This window comes from Trachurus trachurus (genome assembly GCF_905171665.1).
Source record: "Trachurus trachurus genome assembly, chromosome: 7".
Taxonomy (NCBI): Eukaryota; Metazoa; Chordata; class Actinopteri; order Carangiformes; family Carangidae; genus Trachurus; species Trachurus trachurus.
In genome coordinates, this window is record NC_139901.1 from 17,764,864 (window position 1) to 17,789,307 (window position 24,444).

The following is a 24,444-nucleotide window of genomic DNA, read 5'->3' on the forward strand; positions in this document are numbered from 1 at the left end:
TCGGTCTCTTTTCTTCAGCCAATGAGCAGTGAGTAATCAGAACCGTTTATCTTTAAAAAACTGGTTTATTGTGTCTCTTGGCTGCTGGGATGTAACAGTCTGCTCTACCAGGCACACAAACAACTGTGTTTACAAAGACATCAAATGACTCTGATGTATCGCAAGACACTAGAAAAGAAGAGGGGTCAGTGGATGTTGTGGTGTAACTTAGTCGTTTATTTTAATTCCACAAATTTTTCAAAAAAATTACAAAATACTCAAATGGAGAGAACACAGGACTCACAATTTTTCTTATTATTTCTACTTTTTGTTTACATTGTGTCATCCCATGGCGACTACTCATATATACAATAAGCTTCAAGATACCAGTATATATATAAATCTTAGCAGTCAGAATTTACATTCTGCTATTGCCGCTTTGAAACAAGAAGCTAAACCATTGACAACACTTAACATCAAAGGTTTTGGAGACACAAAAAGAGGGAGTAAAAGGCGAAGGGAATCATCAGGAAAACGAGGCAAAGGAGGAGGAGGATGATGATGGTGATGAGTACGTCGTCAGAAGAGAGACAGGAGTCAGTGGGAGATGGTCAGACAGAGTGACAGGTGGTTGGCAGGGTTTAAAAGACGTTTTTTGGAGTTTTTAATAATGTTTGAAACCATTGAGATGGAAACTATAGTGCTCAAAGAGAAGATATGATCACTTTTATATGCAAGTACAGTTTCTTCATTTGGTTAAAAAAAAGCCACAGTTTTCTAAATTCCATGACAATTAAACAGTCTTAGTGCATGGAACAAATGCACAACTTATGTCATAGATTAAAAACAAACAGACAAACAATCAAACAAACAAAAAACTTGGGCTCATGTGCACTGGTAAGACAAGTCAACACTACTCGTAACAGTCAGTGGCACACAAACACACCACTCCTGTGGCCCAGGAGGCCATGTGCATCCCTAAGGAACCAAGGCATATGAAACTTGTGAAGACAACATACACACACACATACGCGCGCACACACACACACACACCCACCCACATACACCCATCAACCCTCTACCTACAGGTGGTCACGTGTCGACAGGCCCCTTCTAGTGTCACAGTGAACATTATTTCAGCCTAGCTGGAGCTGGAGGACGATGAGCCCTGCAAAAGATGGATGATGGGACCGAGTGAAGAAAGGCGACACCACAACACAAACTAGCACCGACTCACACCCATTCACACATTGGAAACAATCCTAAAAGTCCTGTTCGGCTTCTGTTAAAGTGAACAATGGTAAAATTCAAGTCCCGATCATTTTAAAACCAAGAAATTTTGAATCTCTCAAGTTCAGCCAAATACGTTTCTGGTGTCCAAGCTTTTAAATTCATAATTAAAATCACTCTCTGTAAAAACCAAAAGTGATGAAGTGTTGACTTGACATTTTGTTGACTTGAATATCGATTTTTAAAAACAAAAAGGATAAAACCAAATCGAGTGGAACTCAAGGATCCTCTTTCAGTGCAAACTTTTGTTTTTTCTTTTGAAACTATGGCTTCAGTGTGCACTCTACAGAAGCCTCGGCGACGACCGCGTCACCTCTTCAAGTGTATCAAATCATTAACTCAACGCGTTGAGTTTTACACATTCTGACAACCTGCTGTGTGTCGAAGGTGTGTGGTGAATGGATGTAGTGGGCGTGACAGGTTTATGGTTTTACATAGTGTGTGTGTGGGACTATATCTAACACAGTGATGTCAGAGGAACGTCACAACTGAACCGCAACTCTCTCAGAAACTGCTCATATAATGCCATGGTGCTCCCCTCTGAAACAAGGGATAATGCTTCAAAACAAGTATATTGGAGGTTGAAACGACTTGGTTTGGAGTCCACACCTAGTAATAATAATAATTATAATAATAATTATATGTTTATATATACTATTTACAGACTCAAAAACGCCATGCTGTAGCTTTTCTTAAAATTATGAAAAACCTCCAACAATGTATTAAAATAAATGTTGAATTTAAGATAGCACTTGTTATTTTTCAATAAACGGCCTGACCGGTCTTGTCTTTTTTTTTTTTCCTTTTTTTTTGATAAGCACAGTGTCTTGTTCTAGCACCTACAAAAAAACGTCAGGGAAGCTTGTCATGCAGGAGTCTTGAGGACGTTGTCACTACTGGCTATATACCAAAGAAAGTCAATGTCTTGAAAAATAATAATTAAAAAAAAGTCCTTGACAAGAGCAAAAACCAAAATATCAGAAGACTTCTCAGACGATCCACTTGGTCTTTTCCGTTCTTCTAAAAACTGAATGTGTCCAGACGACCCCAAAGAGCCTCTGCAAGACCGCTCTGTAACAACTTCCTGTGTCCTGCACCTGCAAGCCGCTGCCTCCCTCAGCTGGTTACAGCTGCTTGTCACTCTCTTTCTTCAGCCGGCTGAAATACAAACAACATCAAGTATTAATATTTTTTGGGGAAAAAAAGGCAGATGCAGTTTCTGACTGGAGATGGTTAGCAGTGTGGTCTCTAACCTGTAGTAGTCCTCCTGGCCGGGCAGGGGTCCTCCGTGCATGTGATGGTGTCCGTGGAGCCACTGCTGCTCCATGGCCAGCCTCTGGAGCTCAGCTGACTGGGCATGCATGGCCTGCAGCTGGTGGGCCGCGGACATGGGCGGGGGCAGACCTCCTTGTAGTTCCCGTGGGTATGGAGTACCTGCAAGGAGACGCAAACAAAACATTTGATCAGGGACTCTGGTGCGGCTTGGACCGACGCTGAATTGGAAATTATTTTCAATCAGAGCCACTATTGGCCGAGAGCTCACCGAAGACTGGATGGCGCAGCATCTCGTGTTCGTGTGGCGGCTGTCCGAGGAGTGCGTTGGGGATGGCGCCAGGCGGGTAAGGGAAGCGGGCCAGGTGAGGTCCACCTGCAAGGGGGTCCACTAGGGGGTGGCCCCCCGAACCTGACGGACACACAAGACATTCACCACCACCTTCTGGGCGTTAGAGTCTGAGGTTCAAGGTACACTCATTTACAGACAGTGAATCACACAGTGCATGCTACAGACATCAGAGATACACAGCTCAATGTTGTTACTCCTCAAGAGTGCAGGGACCACTCCTCACTTTGTCATATCCACTATCCACTGTCAATATTAACATGATAATATGGAAGCTGGATTTCCATTAATTTAAAGCCCCTTGTGTTCACTCTTTACTGAGATGAGGAAGTATTATAACTGGATTTGTTTACACACATCTCTGCTCAAATTACAGTTCACTGATGAATGCCCTCTACTGTGTATTAGAAAGGACACTTCTCTAATAGAATTTTCATCAGCTCGAAGTCGTTATTATACATTTTTAACCAGCTCATAAATAATCAGCTGCTTGCTTTTCATTATCATCTTCCTTATTTTACTGTCCCATTTCTTTTAATTAAATTGAGCTGAAAAGACCTGACGCATTACAACTGAACTCTAACAAGGCTCTGTCCTCAACCATTTGCTGAAAATATATGAATTCACCACTGGTTAACAAACATTGGTTTGGGCATTTTTGTAATGATAATAAAAAAACTTTTGTTTCAACATGTAGAATTACATTATTCACAGTAACATCATTATGACAAGAAAATATCAAGATAGAAGCTAAAACATCCATACATCCATTTACATAATTCACTTGAAAAACTATATGTACAGAGAGGATCAATGTACAAACAAATGCTGAATATGTTTTTGAAAGTGTTAAGATAAAGTTTGGAGTTTGTTTATCTTAGCAATCAAATTACAGCAAGGCAAGTATTGTAAAATGTCCATTAAATGAGCATCCTCTAGTTATATATTTCCAGTATAACAAGCAGTTTGTTATACTGCAGATATAACTACTTTGGTCTCATAAAAATATATACAGTATGTATGTTTATAGAGGTTGCTTTGATGCCTCCATAGGTTGAGCAATAAAAACATGTAGTTTCTCCAAAAATATGGATAAACTGTTTTGAATGTGACCATATACATGTATTTAACTGTGGTTTGAACAGTGTAGTGGAGGTGTTTATTCAGGCAGGGCTTTCGCTCACCTTGGTGTAGGGGATCTTGCTGGTGGAGGTGTAGGTGCGAGTGGATATGCGAGTGCTGGTGGTGGTGCGGCGTAACGTTGAACATCTGTAGGCGGGCAATGGGGTCGTTGGCCACTGTGGCCATCCTCTCAGCATGGAGTCTCTCTGCAGCCAACCTCTCTGGGTAGCTCATTTCTGGCCGCAGCTGGGGCCCAGCGAGGGCCAGCCGCTCACGCTCTAATGGGTTTAGGCCGGGGTGGAAGGAGGCGAAAGGGTGAGGGCCGGCCATGGGGGGCAACGTGATGGCCCCATGCCGGGCAAAGTGCTCCATGGGGTTTGTGGAAGGGTGGAGTGTGTCCATCTCTGGAGGCTTAACCTCGAAACCTGGTTTCATCCTTTCTCTCAGCTCCCTCTCGCGAATCTCCCTCTCGCGCATCTCCCGCTCTCGCAGCTCGCGCTCCCGCATCGCCGGGTCTGCGTTGTATAAGCTGGGCATGTGGTAGGCCAGCAGCGGGTCCGCGGGGTTGAGGGACACGAAGAAGGGGTGGTTTCGGTTGGTGGGGGACATGACGTGAGGTCGGGCGTACTCGCTGAGGGTGCGCAGGGCGGGGGTGTCGGGGCCGATGTACGGAGGCACAGCTGCGATAGTGGTGGGGGGGCCGTCGTAGGGTCGCATGTGGGCGGGGCCAGCCATCTGAGGTTCACCCATCCTGCCTTCATGAGAACTGGAGGCTTTCTGTGAGGGGGAGAGGTCATGTTTAGTAACTGTTTCTTTCTTTCGTTTTTTAAAAATATAAAATATAACCCCGAAACCAAAACACTCACCGCAGCTCGCTCTGCTTCTTTCTCTCGTTCCCGCTCTCTTTCTCGTTCTTTTTCCCTCTCTCTTTCTCTCTCCTTCTCCTCCCTTGCTTTCTGTTCTGCTTCCCTCTTGGCCTTCTCCAGAGCTTCCTCTCGCTTCTTGGCCAGCTTAGAAGCCGCCAGCGGAGTGAAGTAGAAATCTGTCCTAGCGCACGAGTTGTAACCTCGGTCCAGGTGCTTGTAGAACCTGTGGTCGTGTCGGAGAGAGAGAGAGAGAAAAACTTTAACATATTTACCATTTACTCATATAATCTGAATAATGTTCCACTTTCATAAACAGTTGTTACAAACAGGCTAATGCCATTATCGTCATCTTTAATTCTGCGTGCTGAATGGCAGGATAATGTCCCATTAGATGAAAAGACAGCTTGTATTAGCTTACACTGGTCCATTATTCAAGAGGAAACAAACTCCCTTGGCATTCACTTTTGCTGCTACACTGAGTATGTATTAAAATCCTCATTGCTATTCATTGGCAGTCTGAGAGCCACTTAAGCACAAGGCAACTACAGATAGTCATATTCAGATGCTTCTGTTCACTCGCATCTCACTGTAATTAATCTCCCTGCTCTCCATCCTTGATAATTCCTCACCATCAGCCACTCAGAGCTCAGGGCTAATTGTGGCCTTGAACGCCTGTTTTGCTGAGGACATTTGATTTGTTGCTTACATCAAAGCCTTAAAACCTGAAGGCAGAGACTCTTTTGTTGTGGAGTGTGTTTGAGAGCTAATCAGCATCCCCAGACAAGACAGTAAGCAGCTCAACAGATTACAGATAAATAACAGCTTGCGCAGGTTTATGTTTTCTTTTATAAGGCGGTGTTCGGGTCCAAACAGACGTACCGTGCTGACTGGCTGGCGTGGCTGGGCGTGTTGACGACAGTGGGCTCCGGGGAGGGGCTTCTCTGTGGGGGCGGGGGGCTCTCTGGCTCTTCCATCTCGTCCAAAGGCTCCTCTTTGATGTGCACCGGCGGCAGCACCGGACCTGGGCCGGCACACGTGACTGAGGCAGGGAGAGGCATGGAGATGGAGGAGGATGGAGCGGAGGAAGATGGAGGCGGAAGGCCAGACAAAGAGTTTGATGACGATGAGGGAGGGCCGGTCGGAGGTAGAACTGTATTGAAAGGATGGGACGAGAACGGCGGCTGCGGTGGCACGTTGGGGTGCGAGGCTGCTGCGGAGGGCGGCAGCGGAGGGGCGGGGGGAGGCTGGTGGCTGGCTGAGGGCGGGAGGCTCTGGGACTGGGTGAGAACTGGAGGCTGGGCCGGGGGCGGCTGGAGCTGCTGCCCCTGAGGCATGAGCTGTAGAGGAGGTGGGTGCGCTGACGGAGGATGGTGGGTGGATAAAGAGCTGAGGGGCTTGAGGGCGGGAGGCGGAGGCAGGTTCGAAGGCATCTGAGGAAACGGAGGCGCCGACACGTGGGGTGGGTGTTTGTGGCTCTGTGGGTTGGGCATCTGCGGGATGGGTGTGGTTGGCGGTGGCTTGATGTGAGGCATGGACAATGGGGCGGGGGGCAGGGGCTGCTCTCTGGGAGGCTGGCCTCCACTCTGAGCGGATGACTGGGACTGAGAAGGAGGCGTGTGCGGCCGCGGCTGTGATTGGCCAGAAATTGGCGGGGGTGGAACCTGAGACTGACCTAGAGGGAAGCCCTGCGGGGGCATGGAGTGAGGGTGAGGCATGTGCGACGGGCCGGGCTGCAGTGGATGCGGCATGGGAGGCATGGGAGGCATGGGGCCGTGGTGGGAGCTGGGTAACGACTGAGGTGGGACTGGGGGGCCGGGGGGCGGAGCCTGAGTCAGAGGTGAATGCGGAGAAGGAAGCCTTTGAGGGTGGAGGGACGCTCCCGACTGGATGAGAGACATGGGGCTAGCCTGGGGCAGAGGCTGGGGAGGTAGAGAGGCGGTGGCCGCGGTCGGGGAGACCTGCGGGGGCAGCGAGGGGGCTGAGGTCGTAGGCGGAGGCGGTGCCGCGGAGGCTGCTGAGGTGCCCGGCTGACACTGGATGACTGGCGGGTGCTGGCTCTGTAGGAGCTGCTGCTGGGCAGAGGAGTCCGAGTCGCTCTCATTGTCCCGGGGGCTGGGGATGCTCGGGGACGAGCTCCGGTTGTCCTGGTCAATGTCCTTAGGATCGCTACTGAGCTCCTCGTTGATGCTGCGTCCATCGGAGCTCTCGCCCTCGCCCTCCCCTTCACCCTCGCACTCTGAGGGCGAGTCTGGCCGACTCAACTCCTGAAGGATAGAAGAGAGAGAAAGATGAGCGTCTTGACACCGTGCCTGTGCGTCTCACTTGAACCACGCGAGGGTAACTAAAACAAAAAGACGACAGACTCACTTGTGTCTTGGACTTTTTGGCACTGGCCCTCTCCGGCTCCTCTGTGTCTGAAGCTCCCTTCTCCCGTTGCCGTTTGGCACTCTTCATAGGTGAAGGAGCCTCCTCTTTAATCTTCTGTGGAGCCAGAGCAGCAGAGTCATTAGGTTACATTTCGCAGAGACAGGTGTAGAGAGAAACACAAAGGCTCAGTGAGTCTGTGCTGTGTTTACCTTGCTTGGCTTCTTCATGGAGTCTGTCTTGCTGTCAGTGCTGTCAGTACTTGCTGCACTAGGCGAGGTCCGTCCGCTGGAGCGCAAATCCTCGTTGGTAGGCGAGGCTCGGCCATCGGGACTGGCTGTCTGCTTCTTACGACCACTACGTAGCGTTGACATCTATTGACAATAAACAAGAGTCAACAGAAATCATGTGGGGCTCAGTAAGGAGGTCAACATACATCCAACATACTCGCACATATGAAACAATCCTCGCTGTTGCTATACTACTTATCCAGAGATGTAAGAGTTATTGCTTTGTAGTCTGGCTCTGCATTACACCTGGGGAGACTCTGCGGCTACGGTTCCTGCAGGTGAAAATGGAGAGATAGATGGCAAACAGGTGTGTGTGTGTGTGTGTGTACGCACCGAGCCTCGGTTCCGTCGGGTCCTCATGCTATGCTTCCCGCTGAGTCCATCCTCTTCCTCTTTGACAGGTTTGAACATAAATGGTGGCGGGTCCACAGGCTTCTCGATGGGGGGCAGCTCACCGTACTTCTTGAAGTGAATGCGGCAGTCTGTGCACAGCAAGATGTTCTCCCGGCCCCCGTGGTGCCAGTCCTTGGAGGCTGAGGAAAGCCATTTACAGTTGTGAAATAACACACTCCCGCAAGGTAGTGAGAAGAAACAACACACAGAAATGATCTCTCAAGTTCACCGATGATGCCCGGTATGGAGAATATCTTGAAGTAACTTTTTAGAACAACACCCGTTGAGATAACTTGCTCAAGCAGCAGCTGGATCGAGGGTAATCTACCTCTCCTGTATGTTAATTTTCTGTGATGTCCTAATAAGGTCTGTTTGGGTTAACATTGTAAAGCCAGAGTTATTAGCCACCCTTGTTGTGATGGCAGTAACCTAAGTGTGATCAGATGGGAGCCTGGCACTGGGAGCCAGCTGTGTGGGGAGAGGGGAGGGATAATGAGGTGGAGAGAGTGAACGAGCTGTGGGCTCATGTCTGATTTGATCAAATTAGTCTTGACATCTTCTGATGCCCATCTGTCACACGGCGCTACGTTATGCAGGCTCACACTGATCCCAATCAGGACAGGAATAACCAAGCAAGTCCGTACAACGACGGGCGAGGGGCGTCTACGAAAAAAAGGAACATGGTTGCTTACTGGTGGTGAAACAGTGGCGGCAGGCGTAGCCCTTCAGCTCCTGTTCGCTGTCTTCACTGTCAAAGTCATCTTCGCTGGCTGAGCTGAGGTCCACTGGAAAGGAGGCAAAGAAAAAAAACACGTCACATACGTCACTCTTACAAGCGGAGGATATCAGGTGTTGTCTCCCTCTTTCCCCTCTGCTGCCATTCAAGGGGTCAAATATACGTACAAAACTCGCTGGAGGGGGGACGTGAGGGAGTGTTGACAGGAGTTGAAGCGGTTCGTGTCTTGATGCGGCGGAAGACGGGCTGGCGGCGGTGTCTGCGGTGCGCTCGACAACTGGCCGCCTCGGGGGTCTTCTTCCAATAGTAGTAGAAGGTAATTAGCTCTCCCTGAAAGGAAACACGAAACGAATGCCGTTAGAAGGGGCAAAATACATCACAAGCGCACTCATTAGTAAGGAGGTGAAGGCATCGCTTGACTTTGAAGAGGTTACTGAACTCAAAGGATTTAAGGTCCGTTTGTCAGAGTTGTTGAAAAATTTGGAAAATTGTCAGTGCACAATACATCTGCAGTTAGGCTGAGGAAATATGTGGACTCTACACATTAGCAGTCGGCATGGTATTTCACAGTGAAAGGCCATGGAGTGGGGTCAGTCCATGTCAGGATTTGTAGCTGGCCGGGCATGTTTGTGCGGCCCTGTCTGTCCCAGGATTAGGCGAGGAGGCTCACTGAATGCAGGGATATTAGGATCAGTACATTGGTGGCTGCCTGGGTGGCAGGAGCTTGAATGGGAACAAAAGAACATGTCAGGCAGAGCTTTGGCACTACAAATAGGGAGTGAAATGGCTCCTCGCCCCTTCACTGGAAGAGTCAATTGAACTTTAATCAAACATTCGGAGGGGCGCGCTTGCCAGTGAGCGAGGCGGATAAATCCAGTGTACAAAAGGCCGCCAGGAAATCAATACCCAACTGAAACATTAACACATGCAATCATGGATCAGAGAGCACTTTGCTGAGGCAGCCCGTGCATATTAACTGCTGCTTTCCGGCCACACTCATAATACACAAGTCTTAAAAATTGGCGACAGGAGTCAGGGACAATTATGCAGTTTCCTGTGGGGGCTTTGCCTTTATTTTTTTTTTTCTTCTTCTTTTTTTTTTAACCCCCTCGCCATGAACTCTCACTTGTTAGCGGTTTCTCCAGCAGCTCTGCAGCAAAATTCATAAAGGTGTGTGGTGTGACTGTGGAGTGAGCAGTAAGTCACCTGTAATCTTTAAAACCCTGAGGGAACCCATCTACTGTCTGAGGTCTGTTAAACTGCTGTTCGACAAAGCTCCCAGGGTTTAATGGCTATTGATTGTTTTCCCTACTGCGCTTCAGCTGAGAAATTTGACACAAATTAGTCAGTGCATCTAAAAGGCATTAACAGCAGCAGCGGCTTAAAATCTTCTATCAAAAACGATGGCAGGAAGGGATTTGATTAAATGCTGGCTAGTTTTAAATGGCTATAAAAAGCTTCTCACTCAACTCCATTTCAACACTAGCAGAAAATAACACGGCACCATAGCCGACAATTTCAAAGTTTAATAGGCTGGTCTTTGTACAAACAAAGAGGTAGCTGCAGATTTAATTTCTCGTTTCTCATCTCATGAAACATAAACCTACTTGAGGCTCGCTGGCTCTTGCTGTTTGTTGTGAGAAAACAGGTCAGGGACTGTTTTTTTTTAATTTTATTATTATTATCGTGATGTTTTGTGAGTATCTGACATTAAGGAACAAGTTCAGTCCTTCTCAATCACTGCTTTGATTGGCAGAAAAGGCTTGACTCAGTGGGACCGGGCCACTTTAATAAGATCTCCCTTCATGTGGCTCTTAAGGGAAATTCATATCTACCATTGCCTGTAGGACTCCATCTTATCGGGCTAAGCAGTACTGGGAACATTTACTGAGGATGGCTGAGCTCAATGAAACCTTCTCAAATTTCAGGGTAAATTAAGGTGCTGTAATGGCAAAAGCCGCTGCTCCGGTGTTAAACCCTCCCAAGCCCCACAGCTCTGTAGACCTTCTGCAGATGAGCACATGTTGAGTGGAGGCAGAGAATCGACACACAGCTCACAGAGGCAAATCAGAAGGACGCTTTAAAATAAAGATGGACGCATTTACTTTTCTTTTTTTTTTTACTCATACAGCATTTACAGACCTTCAACTAACCCCCGAAAACATGTTCACAGCAAGAACAGAGCAACTAATGATTATTATATCAGCCCAAAAGCTCTCCATTATGTTGCCATGTGTTGGTGCATCTATTTTAGGCAGCAACACAACTTTCTAGTCATTTCCCATGTGCCTCCCTCTTCAGCCTGGCCGGCCAGTCGAGGAGGCAGGGCGCAGGTGCTAACTGAGGGAAGGCAGGCGTCCTGATGTGAAATCTAATTGAAATGTGCAGATCAAAAGTGTTGAGTGGTGCCGAGCGCTGGCTTTGCTCTGTGCCTAATGACTGTTCTCAGCAGTGCCTCTCTGCCTCCTCGCTGCAGGCTGACAACTACACGGCCTCAACAACAGCTTGGCAGACACGGGGAAAGGTCACCCTGCCTCTCCATCACTTACACTGTGTCAAGTACCATTACGTTATGCGGGGGCCAATGAAAACATTAACTTGGGCTTTTGAATGCGTATTAACAGGTGCACTGATGAGCTACAGCAGGATGCAAATGAAAAGAGGGAAACAAAGGCAGCAGCTCAACAAATTGTGAGTGAATTTGTGGACTTGGGAAGTTATTTCAAGTGAGAACACACACAAAAAAAATCCTTTAAAGCTCACACATCCAATTCTGAATGGGGTCACACTGACAAAGGAAAGAGTGATGTGAGACATCACAGGAAATGTGGAGAGGAGTTATTTATATATGATGTCTGAGAGTGAAGTGTGGTCGAAGATGAACATGGCATTCCTGTGGTTGAGAGAGGCTTTGAGCTGTAAATTAGTGTCACAGGGAGACTGACAGATTACCTCTCTGAACGTGCCCACGTGTCAAATTTGGTTCCTGTGAAGCCACATACGTCCAATCCCTCACACTGACTGTGTATTCTTCCCCATATGCCTACAGCAACACTTTTAACTCCCATTACCTCCTGTTTCTGCTCCTTCATTGCATGCTTAGCGGGTGGGTTTGTGTGCACACTGCACCTACTGAGGCTTCTGAGTAAAGATGCTATTTCCTCATAAAAATGAAGACCACAGTAAACCAGAAACAGTTTAATGAAGCTGCAGCCAACAAAACAGCTCACCTGTATCCGGTGAAAACTCACAGAAATGCTGGAGACAGAAGTCTAGATTGGCCCTGGCCTCTGCACCATAATTTTCCCCAGTCCACTAAATCACTGCAGAGCGGTACAGAGTGTGCTGCTGCTCCGCAGAACATGAGATAGTGACAACATAAGCTCAGTATTATAAGGCGTTTTAGACTGCTTCCATCTGCAGGAGCTTTCTGGCTGGTGGATTATCCGACAAGGAAAGGGCTTACCCTCCTATCACGACACTCAGGGCTTCCACTCCAGTTATTGCCACTTAAAATGGTCGTCTACATACAAATGTCTACATGTGAAATGGATGTAAAGCTGAAAGATTATATATACAGCAATGTTTTCCTTACGTCTGCAAGAGTTTCATCATGTAGCTTTTTTTTTAATATAGTTATTATAGCTTTTATAACAGCTGAAACACTGTTCAATATTCACTACTTTTTTATTAAGGGCCAATAACATAAAAGTGTTGTGGTTTACATACATATACATACAGTATATCTAGACTGATACATACATATTTTTTACATTCTCTATTATTTTACTCTTTATAAATACAGTATATATATATATACACTGATACTTCTGTGAGGGTAAGTGTGCTTAAAAACAGACGTCAACAGGTGACGGGGGAAAATGTTTCCTCACTCTGAATACAAGGATTACTACAAGTGTTATGATTCATTAAGATTATTTCTGATATGATCATATTCAGCTTGATACTCAGTCGCTGTGTTTTAAGCTCATCTCCCTGCCTGTAAAATAGATTGAGACTTAATAAGGTTAACCATGAAACCCCTGTAGACCACAGTATAATTGCGGGTGGGAGTGCAGAATCCTCTACTGGGCTCGGTGGTCCTGTGTGCGCAGGCAGGGCTGAGGGCGAGGGCTAAACTCATGTATTTACACCCTCATCCCCTCTCAGGCCCAGGCCTGAACAGATGGTTTCTGTTTTTCCTGGCAGATTTGTGACAGAGCCACAAAAGGCCCCTGCTTTGACATGAAGCCAAACGGTTAAGGCCGTTACTGGCAAGAGCAGGGGAAGGAGGAGAGAACAGGGGAGAGCTGAGGAGGGGGAGGGAGGGCTGAGTGTGGAGGAGAGCCGAGAGGGAGGAATAAAGAGCTAGTAGAGGATAACAATGGACAATCAACCTCGAATCCAACCACAACCCTTCCTTTAAAAAAAAAAAAAAAAAAAAAAAAACTCCCAACAAATAAAAATCTCAGCTAAAAATGTAAGGCAGTTCAGCTGCGGCCGGGGGAGCAGAGAGCGCAGGAAGCATGTGATTTCTGGGCTCTGGTGGCTGATAGTGAGTTGTGTAAACATCCATTAGTGCAGCATGAACCTGTGCTCCTCCTGCTTCCTCCACAGTCTGCAGCCGGAGGAGGGAGGATTGCTTCCTGATTCATTTCAGTGAGGTGAAGGGGAATGTATTTCTCTGAGCTAAATCAAACCAGGGTTTAATTATGTATGTGCTCGACCCCTGGACTTGGTATTCTTCATCGCCCATGACAGGCTGTACGGTGTATCGTTTCAGTGAGTGGTGCTTGACTTTTCTATCATCCTCATGCTGGCTGTAACTGTAGGAGGCAACACTGTAAAAGCTGATGTGGTTAAGCGGGCCAGAAGCGCACTTCTGATGCCTACAGGGACATGTTGTGGAGGGAGATGGTGCGTGTGCATTTACTTTATGTCTTTAAACATTATTCCAACTGAAGTATTTATAATCTTTAAAGAACACAGATGATATGAAAATACTATGTACTCATGATACTATGAAGCAAGTTAGCTTGATGCTAGGAGCTGGTTTTGGGTTTATGAACAATAAATGAACTAAAACTAAAATTTCACATTTAGAAAATGTTCCATTAAATAGATATTAAAACACATGCAACCTGGCAAGATACCAGGTGACAAAATAACATTTTGTAAAATTCGAGTAATTATTATTGAGACTAAAATAACAGTGGTATCCTCAGGATCTAAAAGTTTTTTTCCCTGTACAAATTTCTGAATTGGTTTAAAAAAAAAAAAAAACATCCTATTGCAGCAGCTCCGAGCTGCATGATTCATGTAGGGGATTCTGTGAAATTAAATAAATATATCATAGAAAAGAGGTCACATATCCGAGCTATCAGCCACATGTATGTAGTAGTTTCAAAAATAGACCTACAGCACAGTGATGCCTTTAAGCGCAGTGGCAGACGATGGAAAGTGAATAGTGAAAAGGACCTTGGCTGGTGGAGCAGAGTGAATGTGAAAAGCGGTTAAATAGACAGCCATTCCCTGCTGCGTGGAGCCTTTCTGCTGGAGAATGACTGAATAAGCTCTGCTTTCACAGGTCAGGGATGCACATGCTGAAGAATCAGCACTTGTGTTTTTCCTGCTGTAAGCGCTTTTGCCAATGAAAGCAGATTGGATGGCAACAGTGCCTTTCTGCTGGAGGGTCGATCCTGCCTGTTCTGCTGATAAACCAGTCCCCCCCCCCCCAAAAAAAAAAAACCCACAACATGAAGCCTACCAAAGAACTCAATTACACAGGGAGCTCTGGCTCTCTGGGTTCGGACTATTAGGCTGAAGGAAGACTTTGCCTACACTCTGCCTGAGCTAAATTGCCTGTGGTCTGCTAAAAGAACATCAATACGCGTTGGTTGAGTTTCCATCAGCCGACAGTGATTTCACTGACTAAACAAGTTATATCATTTACCAAACACGGAAGCTGCTCTGTCACACCACTGACATCTGTTGCCAACTGGACCAGGCCCCTGTAGCTGGTTTAATTAGTGTTTGAACCAAAGTATTTATAATTACACTCATCCCCAAGGTTCTGGCTGCTTAGCTAAGGACATGGCAATGAATTCAACTTGACGTTTGTACAGATTGTACCGGGGCAAACATCTGCTGTGAGGTTGTGTTGAGAACACTGTTCTCCTGTTGGCCATCCTGTAAATGACAGGGCCTGGGGGGCTGAGTGCTCTCTTTTCTCTCACAGAACAAGATGCTGCAAGAAGCGCTCAGCACATCACCTTCTGGTTGATCTGAGCGCCGACACAAACAAGGCATCGCTTGAAGAAAAAAAGGAAGAAAAAAAAAGAAGAAGAAGACAAATCAGGCATCCAGCTCAGGTCAGCCATACGTCCTGTAAATTATAACATGCTCTTCAGTTACTGACTTTACTGCCCTGCAACGTCACCCAACATGATCACTGGCTCACAGTAATATATTACAATGAATAAGAGGCTGTTAAATCGAGGCAAGAATGACTAAAAATTATAGCTATGTTTTCAAATCTTTGCTGCTGCTTGGCCTGTTGGAATCTGACTGTTTGCCATCTGACGACACTTGTTTGACTTGTGACGAACACAAAAACAAATACATCCTGTGGTTCACCTGTATTAGATTTTTCTAACACCTGCCTGTCTTTGCCATTTCTGTGCCAAAACAGACTAAGAACCAGCTGCACAGAAAAAAGAAAGAAAGAAAAGGTCCCAGATTTATTCTTGTTTCCTTGTCCTGCACGTTTACAAAGCTTAGAGCTGATGTTTTGCTGCACAAATATTAGTGAGTGCAATACTAAAATATAAATAGGCTTTTTTTTACTCACTTTTCTTTGCAATTTTTTCCCCATGATTTTCACAAGATATCACCAAAATAGAATTTCATGACTGTGTCACTGCTATTTTTCTGCTAAGACATGTATGATTTAATATTTAAAAGTGAGGTAAAGCATTGTGGCCACAAGAGAATAAAAACAGGATGCAGAAATGGAGCCTCATGAGAAAACTGAAATGATGAACACACACACAGACTCCAAGCTTTTGTACTGTGCTTGTATTGCTTTATAATGCTTTGGGTTATTAGATTATAGTTGCCCAGACTTGTATTGTGGAACATTTATGATCTATAAATACATAACACACTGATATGGGAGTATAAAGTAAATAAATTACTTGTATTTTCAAGCAATTTATAATTTCCCACATGAACTGTGCTGAATACAATTTTAGGCATCAGTTGATTTTGCAGTAATGTTTTTTATGCAGTGATGCATATTTTACTTTGTGCCTTCAGCACAGTGAGAATGAAACTGCTACCTAAACACTGTCCTCAGAAAAGATTAAATCCAGGTAAGTTTATATTCTTCTTATTTGCACATTACCAATAACATTTAATTTGGAAGAATACTACTGCCCCTTTCCCATAAATGTAATAGTTTGTGATCTGTCCCGTGTGAAAATAAGCCAAATGTTAAACATTTTAACGTGATCTAATTTTTAATTGTCAGTTTCTCTAATCAGCTGCATAGCAAACAGAGCTGAAGCTGATATACATCAGTTCAGCAAATACAGTCTGTTGATATCCCCTGAAACCACATTTTTAGGGAAGAAAAAAAAAGCTCTTTCCAAAAAAACATGAGGGGCAGTTATCTGTGATCTGCTATTTCAGCATATTTAGCAATTTAAACACTAGGAGCAGTGAGCTCAGGTCCTATGACGTCCTATCTGGGGCTAAAGGAAATGGTGGCAGCTGAAGCCAGTTGCAGACGGTCAGACGACACACCCACTTCCCCCTCTGGGCCTTTATGTGACTTTATATAAAGCATTCCTGAGTGCTAGTCAGGCCTGGTGTGTTTACACAGCGCTGGGTGCTTACCCTTGGCACTGGCTGTTCGAGCCGTGCTGGCGCTTCAGGGGCAGTTCAGCTAATAGGGGCTAGTAGGAGGAACGGAGAGGGGCAGACACACTGTGTACTGCACCTCTGGATATAAGCCCAAAGGCTTTATGCTCTGCACTCCGGCTCAACAACAGTGGTCGGGCCAGGACTTGGGGCAGGAACAGTGGCATTTCTGCAACATGCTTCCTTTTTTGATGGCTTGGCATGCAAGTGGAGACACGGAAATATGCGCCTGTGACTGGAAATAATGGGAAAATTTCAGTCGTTTTACCAGAGCTAAAACATCCTCGGATATTGTTGTGCTCGTGTTTCAGAAATAGAATTTGAGAATGAGCAGGTAGAAAATAAATTGAGCTTTCTTGGGGTATTGACAAGCTCTCACACAGTGTTTCAGCAAAAAAAACAAAAAAAAAAACAAGTTCCATCATAAGCAGAGTTTTTCCCCCTGGTGCGACAAACCAGGCTTTTCAGTGTCTATCCTGAGCTAAAGCCCCACCTTACCCCTTCTTCTCCGGTCGCTGCTACGCTCCCCTTGCTCTTCCAGTCATTTTCTCCTCTTTTCATATGTTTAAAGGGCAGTTTATTTTCCATTTGCAGGAGGAAAATTAATCTTTCTCTGCTCTGTGGTGGTGGCAGGCCGAGATCCTAGAGGAGGTCTATTACCTCTCCTGCCAAGTAGACTCCCCCTCCAGGTTGAATTGCATTAATACCTCCTTTATAGCCAATCAGCTGGACTAGTCATATATTTCAAAAACCAGTAAAAATAATTGGAGAAACCTCTGTGAAGAAACTGTATTCACACACTTTAATCTCTTATTCAAGAGGCTGAGATTGGTTTTGAGGAATAAAAATGTAGCACAAAGGAGGTGACACTAAAGAGTTCTGGGGTAAAAATATTACATGATATGTAGGGCTGTTTGAGAAACAGGGCTGACATATCCTCAGCTCACAGCAGACAAGGAAATGAAGCGGGGTGAGAAGTATGACAAACACCTTTGATTTTCCTTTGATGTCTGTGTCAGCACTGTATCGGCACACTTCCAGCAGGAGCAGCCTCACAGAAACAGCAAGCTCTGCACTGTTTTATGAATCAAAATGCATATCTAAGAATAAATTAATAGCTAAGTCAAAGGTGTGGGGGGACTTGAAAGCAACATGTACATGCACAACATGTTCCCTTTTATAGTCAAGGATGTCTCTTAACTGTCTTTCCTGTGCAGTTATATGAGACGAAGAAAACAATGCAAAATGCACGTGTTGGCAATATTTTGTTTTTGACATGGTGATCAAATGTAACCGGGTTGACTGACGTTAATCATTGCTAGACCTGGATCTGACCCATTTGTACCATGAAACGGGTCACACAGTTGTTGAATGATGATTAACGCATTGACGCATGCGCACAATCACGCTTGCACACACAGGAGGGAAACTCACACAAGAGGAACAGCACCCTCAGCTTCACTTTCTAAATAACATAATTACAGGAGTTCCTTAAAGCGTGACCGATATTAAATCACTTTGTGTTCTTCAATCATAAGCTTTGTCGGTCACCGACTAACCTCAAAACTACCAAATAACACGTAAAAGTGTGGGAAAACCAACAAAAATTACCAGAGACAATATAAAGACAAACTGAATTAACCACAGGTTAAAAATTCAAAGCTAAGGTTTGCAACTTGCTTCCACTTAAGAATTAAAAAACAACAAATTTTAAGTTATTATCATTATTATTATTGTCTAAATCTGCAATGCTGGCAAATTTTCTCAAACTCAAACTCTATATATGTGAACTAATTATGCTGTGATCTGTGGTCTCTGTGTATAATTCAACTGACATTTGACACCATCACATACTAAACATTATTCTGTTTTCAGTTCAAGCTTCAGTGTTTATTGTTAAAAGGCTCTCACTGTAACCTGCTCTCTAATCCATTTCAAGCCTTTAAGCTGCACTTTACAATTAAATACTCAAAGTTGTTGAAAATGTAAAAAAGAATAAATAAAAATAAAAATAAAAATAAAAATCAGTTCCTGCTATAACACAATAACTGGAGACAAAACAGGCTGCTCCTCAGACCTGAGACGTGCTATAAACACAGTGGCTCACATCACATCTACACAACTTGTTTACTACTGGTGAACAGAGGGTGCTAATTAATGTTCACTGTGCCACTTGTTAAGTTTCAGTGCCTGACTGCAAAGCACATTTAGCCTTTTCTCTACTCAGGTATAACACATGTTTTTTTTCCTCTGACAGCCTGAAGAGAGATCTGATAAAGCTGCAGCACAGTTGTTGGCAGGCTGCACTTACTCTTTATCAATAAGGCCTCTGGTTAAAAACCAACCAGTCTCAAAATATCGCACAAAAAAATATTGTGAAAATCTACTCGAATGCTCCATTATTTACAAGCAAACTGCATTCACCTCCTTTGACATGTTTCGCTACTACAAAACAAAAGACAAAAGTTCAACAGTACAGAGAAAAAATAAATCTTACTGTTTCTTTGTTGGGCAGCAGCTCCTTCCGGATCCTGAAGAAGTTTTTACCAAACTGTCTCAACCCTTTAATGAAGCGCTTCTGCAATTTTTCACAGAGGAAGAGAAAGAGGGAGAGAGAGAGGAAAAAAAGATCAGTTAGTATCTGTGAAGTCAGCTAAATTGCTACCGTTCAAAGTTACTGGCTAACACCACGACAAAAAACATTGTTTTCATTTCGCTAGTCTGTGGTTGGAGAGGTTTGGTGTGTGTCTAGAAACCGCTGTAGCTGTTTAAACTCCGGAGCAAACACAGCCATGTCAGGGCAAAACGAGAGAGGAAATGACAAGTAAGGTAGGGGAGACGCTGAGATTAAGTTTATCTTTTCATGTGGGGACAAAATACAGTTAGATGAATAAAATCTAAATAAAACAGATAAACAGCAAAACTGGGGATGAACACGCTTGTTATTCTCACATGTGAAAAGTTCAAAGTCAAAAGCTAAAGTCGAGAGTTAAAAGGCAGGAAAATGCCCTAACGTGCACCGTGGACAGTTTCTATTTCTGTCTGTATATTCTGGCAATTTTAAAAGCACGGACAACGTGTCAAAATGTAAAGCTGACACATAAACTCGTACAAAAAGGAAAGGAGAAGAGCAGCACGGTGAAACAAATTGCAACTTCATAACATCAGGTCAAATCTGAAATGAAAACTGAATCTGAACACACGACCTCAACAAGCACGAAAACAACAACGTAAAAGAATTAATAAATAACAAAAAGCTGTACAACCTAAATGTATTTCTTCTCCTTTAAGAGCCACAGGCTGAGAGGCATAAAAAAGCAGAGGCTGAAAACATTCATAACCAGCGAAGCAGACAACCAACAGATTTACTTTCTTGTTCCAGAGGCGAGCCCCGTTCCTCAGTGATCTCAGCCAACCGTTTCCACCAAGTAACTCCAGCAAAAAGCGGGGAAAAGTCCTCAGGGAGCAACAGCACAAATCTCTACGCCCAGCCACAGGTAAAGGAAAAATTAGAGGCAAATCCACAATGTCTCCGACGGTATATCGCTTTTTTTTTTATCCCGTTTCTTTTTTTTTTTACAAGCAAGAAATAGCTTGTCACTCTCTGCTCTTCCACTACAAAGGGGAAGGCTTTACATGTGATCTTTCTGCAAGAGAGCCTCTGGTTCGCAGCAGGCTGGAAAACCCGGAGTGGAGTCCTGTGCTTCATGTTAGTGTCGGGCACACGGCTCATTGCAGCCTGCACTCAATCCTCTCGCACACTGCTCAGGCAGGCTTCACTTCTCTACCCCCACACAGGAAAGACCCAAGCCGCTGCACATTATTAAAACCAAACCAAAGCTGCCTGTTCTCCTAAGAGGAAACAACAGTAGTCCTTTAAATTTCATTCAGAGCTTGGGCTGAGCACGCACACAGAGGCACAAACTCAACTAGCTGCCAGCCTGAGAGGGGAGGTAGCCTGATACAGATTGTGTGGAGAAAGGTCTTGGACATGGTGGACGGAGACAAGTGAGAATGAAAACCAGACATGGAGCCTTTTGCTGTGTGTCTCAGGACTTCATTTTCCACGCCATGTACAGTACATTATGTAACCACCGATTGTTTACATACCCAGCTTTGTTGGGGAACAAAGGCCAAATTTACAGGAGCAACACGGCCAGCTGCAAAACACAACTGTCTTTCAAGAGGAAAAAAATACAGACCAAAGAAGACAGGTCTCTGTCAGCAAGAGCAATGAATGACTATACTTATCTCAATTATGCAAACAAACTCAATTGTCCCAAGTTTCAGAATTCTCCGGCGTAATTGTAAGGAACAAAGTAGACAAGTATAAGTCAAGTTAAACCAGACTAAATAATCAAACACAAGAGACTTGATCAAAAGCTGCTTGTAAAAGAGCCGACAGCTGAAAAAAGACCCGTCCTCTCAGTGTCATGAGACAGCAGTTCATTTGCATTAATCAGGCTGAAGGTGTAGCGGTTGATTAACCAGTAGATGGAGCCGTCTCCAACACGGGCGCTCTCACGTATATGCGACACCCGTCTCCAGCCACCCAAGGGGTTAAGAGCAGATTACCATTTGGACTGTCAAACTTCCACGGAGCTGCGTATAACAGGTGGAACGTCACTGCAGAGGATTCAGAGGATCAGCGTTACAGAGCTCGTTTGACAGACGAGGACAAAACCCAGCAAACGTTCAAGTGAAATGTTAGCTTCAAAAATGCCTGTGTGGATGCACAAATATCTGATTTGAGCCAAGTCTGGAGAAAAAGCTGGAATACATTTCCAAGATGTGTTTAATGTCTCTTTAACAGCTGCTAAGTCAAAGTGCTGTATTTTTATTATTATTTTTTTATTACCTGTGCTGGTAGGCCTGCTGTAACATGAAATCAATTAGACCTGCCCACGCAGCCGGTGTGTCTGTCCTAATTATGTCACCTTCATTATGTTCTCCAACTGTACTATTTACTCAGTCTGTCCATCCGTCTCTACAGAGGAGCCGTGTGCATGCTCCCTCTCTTCTCCCCCCCCCTTCCTCCCCCCTTCTGTTTTCTTTCTCTCGCTGGCTCCCTCCTCCCTTCTCTACATGTCGGCTCCAGTTTAAGGCTCCATTTCAGCTGCCTAGGCTCACTGCTCTCCAGCCCAGCTAATAAATCATCCGCCAATCTGCTCCCTGAATCGCTATGCCCCTGCTCCGATTGCTCCAGCCCTCCGTTGCTAGGCAACACAGTGACGGAGGAGGGGCCGGGAGAGCCAGAAGCTCTACCAAATGGCCATCCACTGTGCAGAAACAACAGGCTTCTCTCTCCCGAGTTGAGAGCTGGCGCTTTTCACCCGCCCCAAGTTTCCCCTCGCAGCCCAACAGTGCACTATTGTGAGGCCGGAGAGGAGACGTATAAAAGGAGGAGGAGAATGAGAAAAAAAATGATTCAATAGGCCATTGTTGTGTGTGCGCACTTCCTGCTTGAGAGTTGATTGTTGGGAGTTGTAAAACTGGTTAAGATAATGAGGACATATGCACAAAGATGGTATCATGATGACAAACAGAGCGGAGGCTCATGCATGGAACATAATTCCTGCTAAATGTCATTCCATGACAACACTGACACAAGGCCGTCCAACAGCAAACAAAGCCACTTTCACTCAATATGGAGTCATTATACTTGACTCGTTGTTTAAAAGCTGACCTTTCTGAGCCTGCTGTGTATAAACCCAGAGGGCCCGGGACAACTGGCCCACTAGCCAAAACCAATGGGAGAAAACACTGCTGTCTGTTATAACAGCAGCTTGTAATGAGTCTAGCCACAGTGTGCAAAGAGAAAATCACAACATGCTCAAAAAAGAAAAGACGAGGAGACCACACTGACAGATGCTAGACTTGCCACATCCTCTCTGCACTGACACCTTAATATTAAAATAAATCTATGTTTAGATATACTGGAAATTAAGCAGGTGTTTATGCAAAGTTTCCCTCCATTACAAACCCTTTCAAAAAGTCAGAAAAGCTTTCTGTAGTTGTAACTTTACTGTGACGGAAAGGCCTGTTTTTATATTTGCCCAATAACAAACATGAAGATATAAATAATCAACCTGAAGACATGTTACTTTGGCAGGCAAAGTGACATCCTCTGCTTCCTTTGGCTTGTGTGGACACAAAAGGTGACAGGAAATTCCAGCACACACCCATCCTGCCTGCTATTTAGTTACACAACAACCCTAAAAAGCATCGCTGGCAAAGTCTAACGGTGATGAAATGCACTGTTGACAAGAAAACCTGAATGTAGCATACAAAGCTCCCTCTGCAGACGAGTCTCATCTAACTTTAAGTTCATCGACGACCTGCAGCAGAGGATGCATGGTGACTTTTTTTTCACCCCTCTTACGCCTGTGGTGTTTTTGCTTGGGCAGTGTGGCTCAGGATGGTAAAGCTTGTGTTCTACCACTGGGGGGCCACTACTCCCCCCAACCTACCGACTCGCTCCCCCCCTCCCATCACAGTGCTGTCGGCAGCCTGCTCCAGTCATCCATCAGCTGAAGACACAGCCGGAGATAAGCCGCAACCCAGTGCAGCTGGCTGAGGAATAGACCTCCCGCTCCACAGCAGCCATAGATCAGCCTCTCTGTCTCTTGACATGGCGACACACAGCACGACTGCTGCTGCTGCTGCCGCCTCTGATTGTTTATATGGCACCTCCTGTTGGCCACTGCATTATTAGCACCTCTTATTTACAGCACAGACAATTTCATTATATCAAGTTTGCAAGAGGAGGGATTTGTTGGATGACCTTCACCGACGCTGCAGGTGCAAAGGAATCAATCTCACAATGCAACACTTGCCTCACTTTGGGAAAAATAATGACACATCATGCATCTAAATCAACAACTTTTTGAATAAAAATAAATCCATCATCATCAATCTAACAACTACGTCAACATGTAACGTTACAACATGATATTCTGGTGATACCTGTTCACAATAACAGAGCACATCTCTCGTTTTCTTCTCATGCTGCTGTAAAAAGTCTTTTCAGTCTTTGCTATGCTGCATGATCCCATCATGAACATTACCAAACTGGATTTATCGCTTTAAGGATTCACAATCCCTGAGCCACAGCTTTATTTTATGGCGCTGAAACACCTGCAAACATTTTGATCAAAAACATCCATCTGTGGTTGCCCAGAAAGTGTCAGCAGTGGCCGGCTCCACCCTGAGGTTCAGTTACCAAACACGCTCATTCAGTTTCTGACCTGAAAAGCAGAAGTTCTTCCAACTGCCGATAATCACATCCTGTCAGCTAATTGTGGTTTCTACTTGATAATAAGTAGCCATTTTAATAGGAGAACTAGTCAGTGTTGCAACATTTATTGCCCTTTCGCAATGCAGCCTCGGTGGAAAAGCATTTAACAGCAACAACAAGAAACAAGCCGAGTGTTTTTCACTAAATGTTTTTGGTTCCTTGTTTTGAAAGAGTTTATTTTTGCCATCAAGACTATTGCACATTCAAAAGGCTGGGAGGAGAGCTCTGCGTGGGCAGTAAGCATTGATTTGGCCTTTGATAAAACACACACATAAAGGAGTGGTGTAGTGCGACTGCCTCGCTCAGTTAAAACTTAGAGAAAACAGAGGTCTGTTCCATGTTTCACTGTCTGAAACCGTTTCACACACCCATAATAATAGATCACTTTTTTTTTTCTTTTTTTCTTGGTGGTTACATCAACCACTCCTTAACTCTCAACAGCCCGCTGACTACACAACAGCTACATGTCGGTTTCACTGCACTGCAGAGGTTTCAGGAGAAATATTTACATTTTGAACATTTCATTTGTTTTTCTTTGGTTTTATCTATAGTCACTGCCTCAC

General features: G+C 44.9%; 1 protein-coding gene across 4 annotated transcripts in view; it reads right to left on the bottom strand.

The window, feature by feature from the left end:
• Positions 1 to 205: 205 nt before the first annotated feature.
• rerea (arginine-glutamic acid dipeptide (RE) repeats a) overlaps positions 206 to 24,444 on the bottom strand; it is a 90,780-nt gene continuing 66,541 nt past the window's right edge. For 3 of the 4 annotated variants that reach the window (XM_083975545.1, XM_083975546.1, XM_083975547.1), the window contains 12 exons: positions 19,082 to 19,162; positions 8,829 to 8,991; positions 8,618 to 8,710; positions 7,866 to 8,065; positions 7,455 to 7,616; positions 7,246 to 7,359; positions 5,758 to 7,142; positions 4,879 to 5,101; positions 4,075 to 4,789; positions 2,813 to 2,983; positions 2,523 to 2,703; positions 206 to 2,427 (listed from right to left, as the gene is read on the bottom strand). In XM_083975545.1, the coding sequence (XP_083831671.1) occupies positions 2,394 to 2,427; positions 2,523 to 2,703; positions 2,813 to 2,983; positions 4,075 to 4,789; positions 4,879 to 5,101; positions 5,758 to 7,142; positions 7,246 to 7,359; positions 7,455 to 7,616; positions 7,866 to 8,065; positions 8,618 to 8,710; positions 8,829 to 8,991; positions 19,082 to 19,162 (3,522 nt within the window). In that variant the 3' untranslated portion in view covers positions 206 to 2,393. Of the gene's footprint in view, positions 2,428 to 2,522; positions 2,704 to 2,812; positions 2,984 to 4,074; positions 4,790 to 4,878; positions 5,102 to 5,757; positions 7,143 to 7,245; positions 7,360 to 7,454; positions 7,617 to 7,865; positions 8,066 to 8,617; positions 8,711 to 8,828; positions 8,992 to 19,081; positions 19,163 to 19,953; positions 20,128 to 24,444 lie in introns of those variants that run through there. The other variant, XM_083975548.1, reaches the window with a different exon arrangement.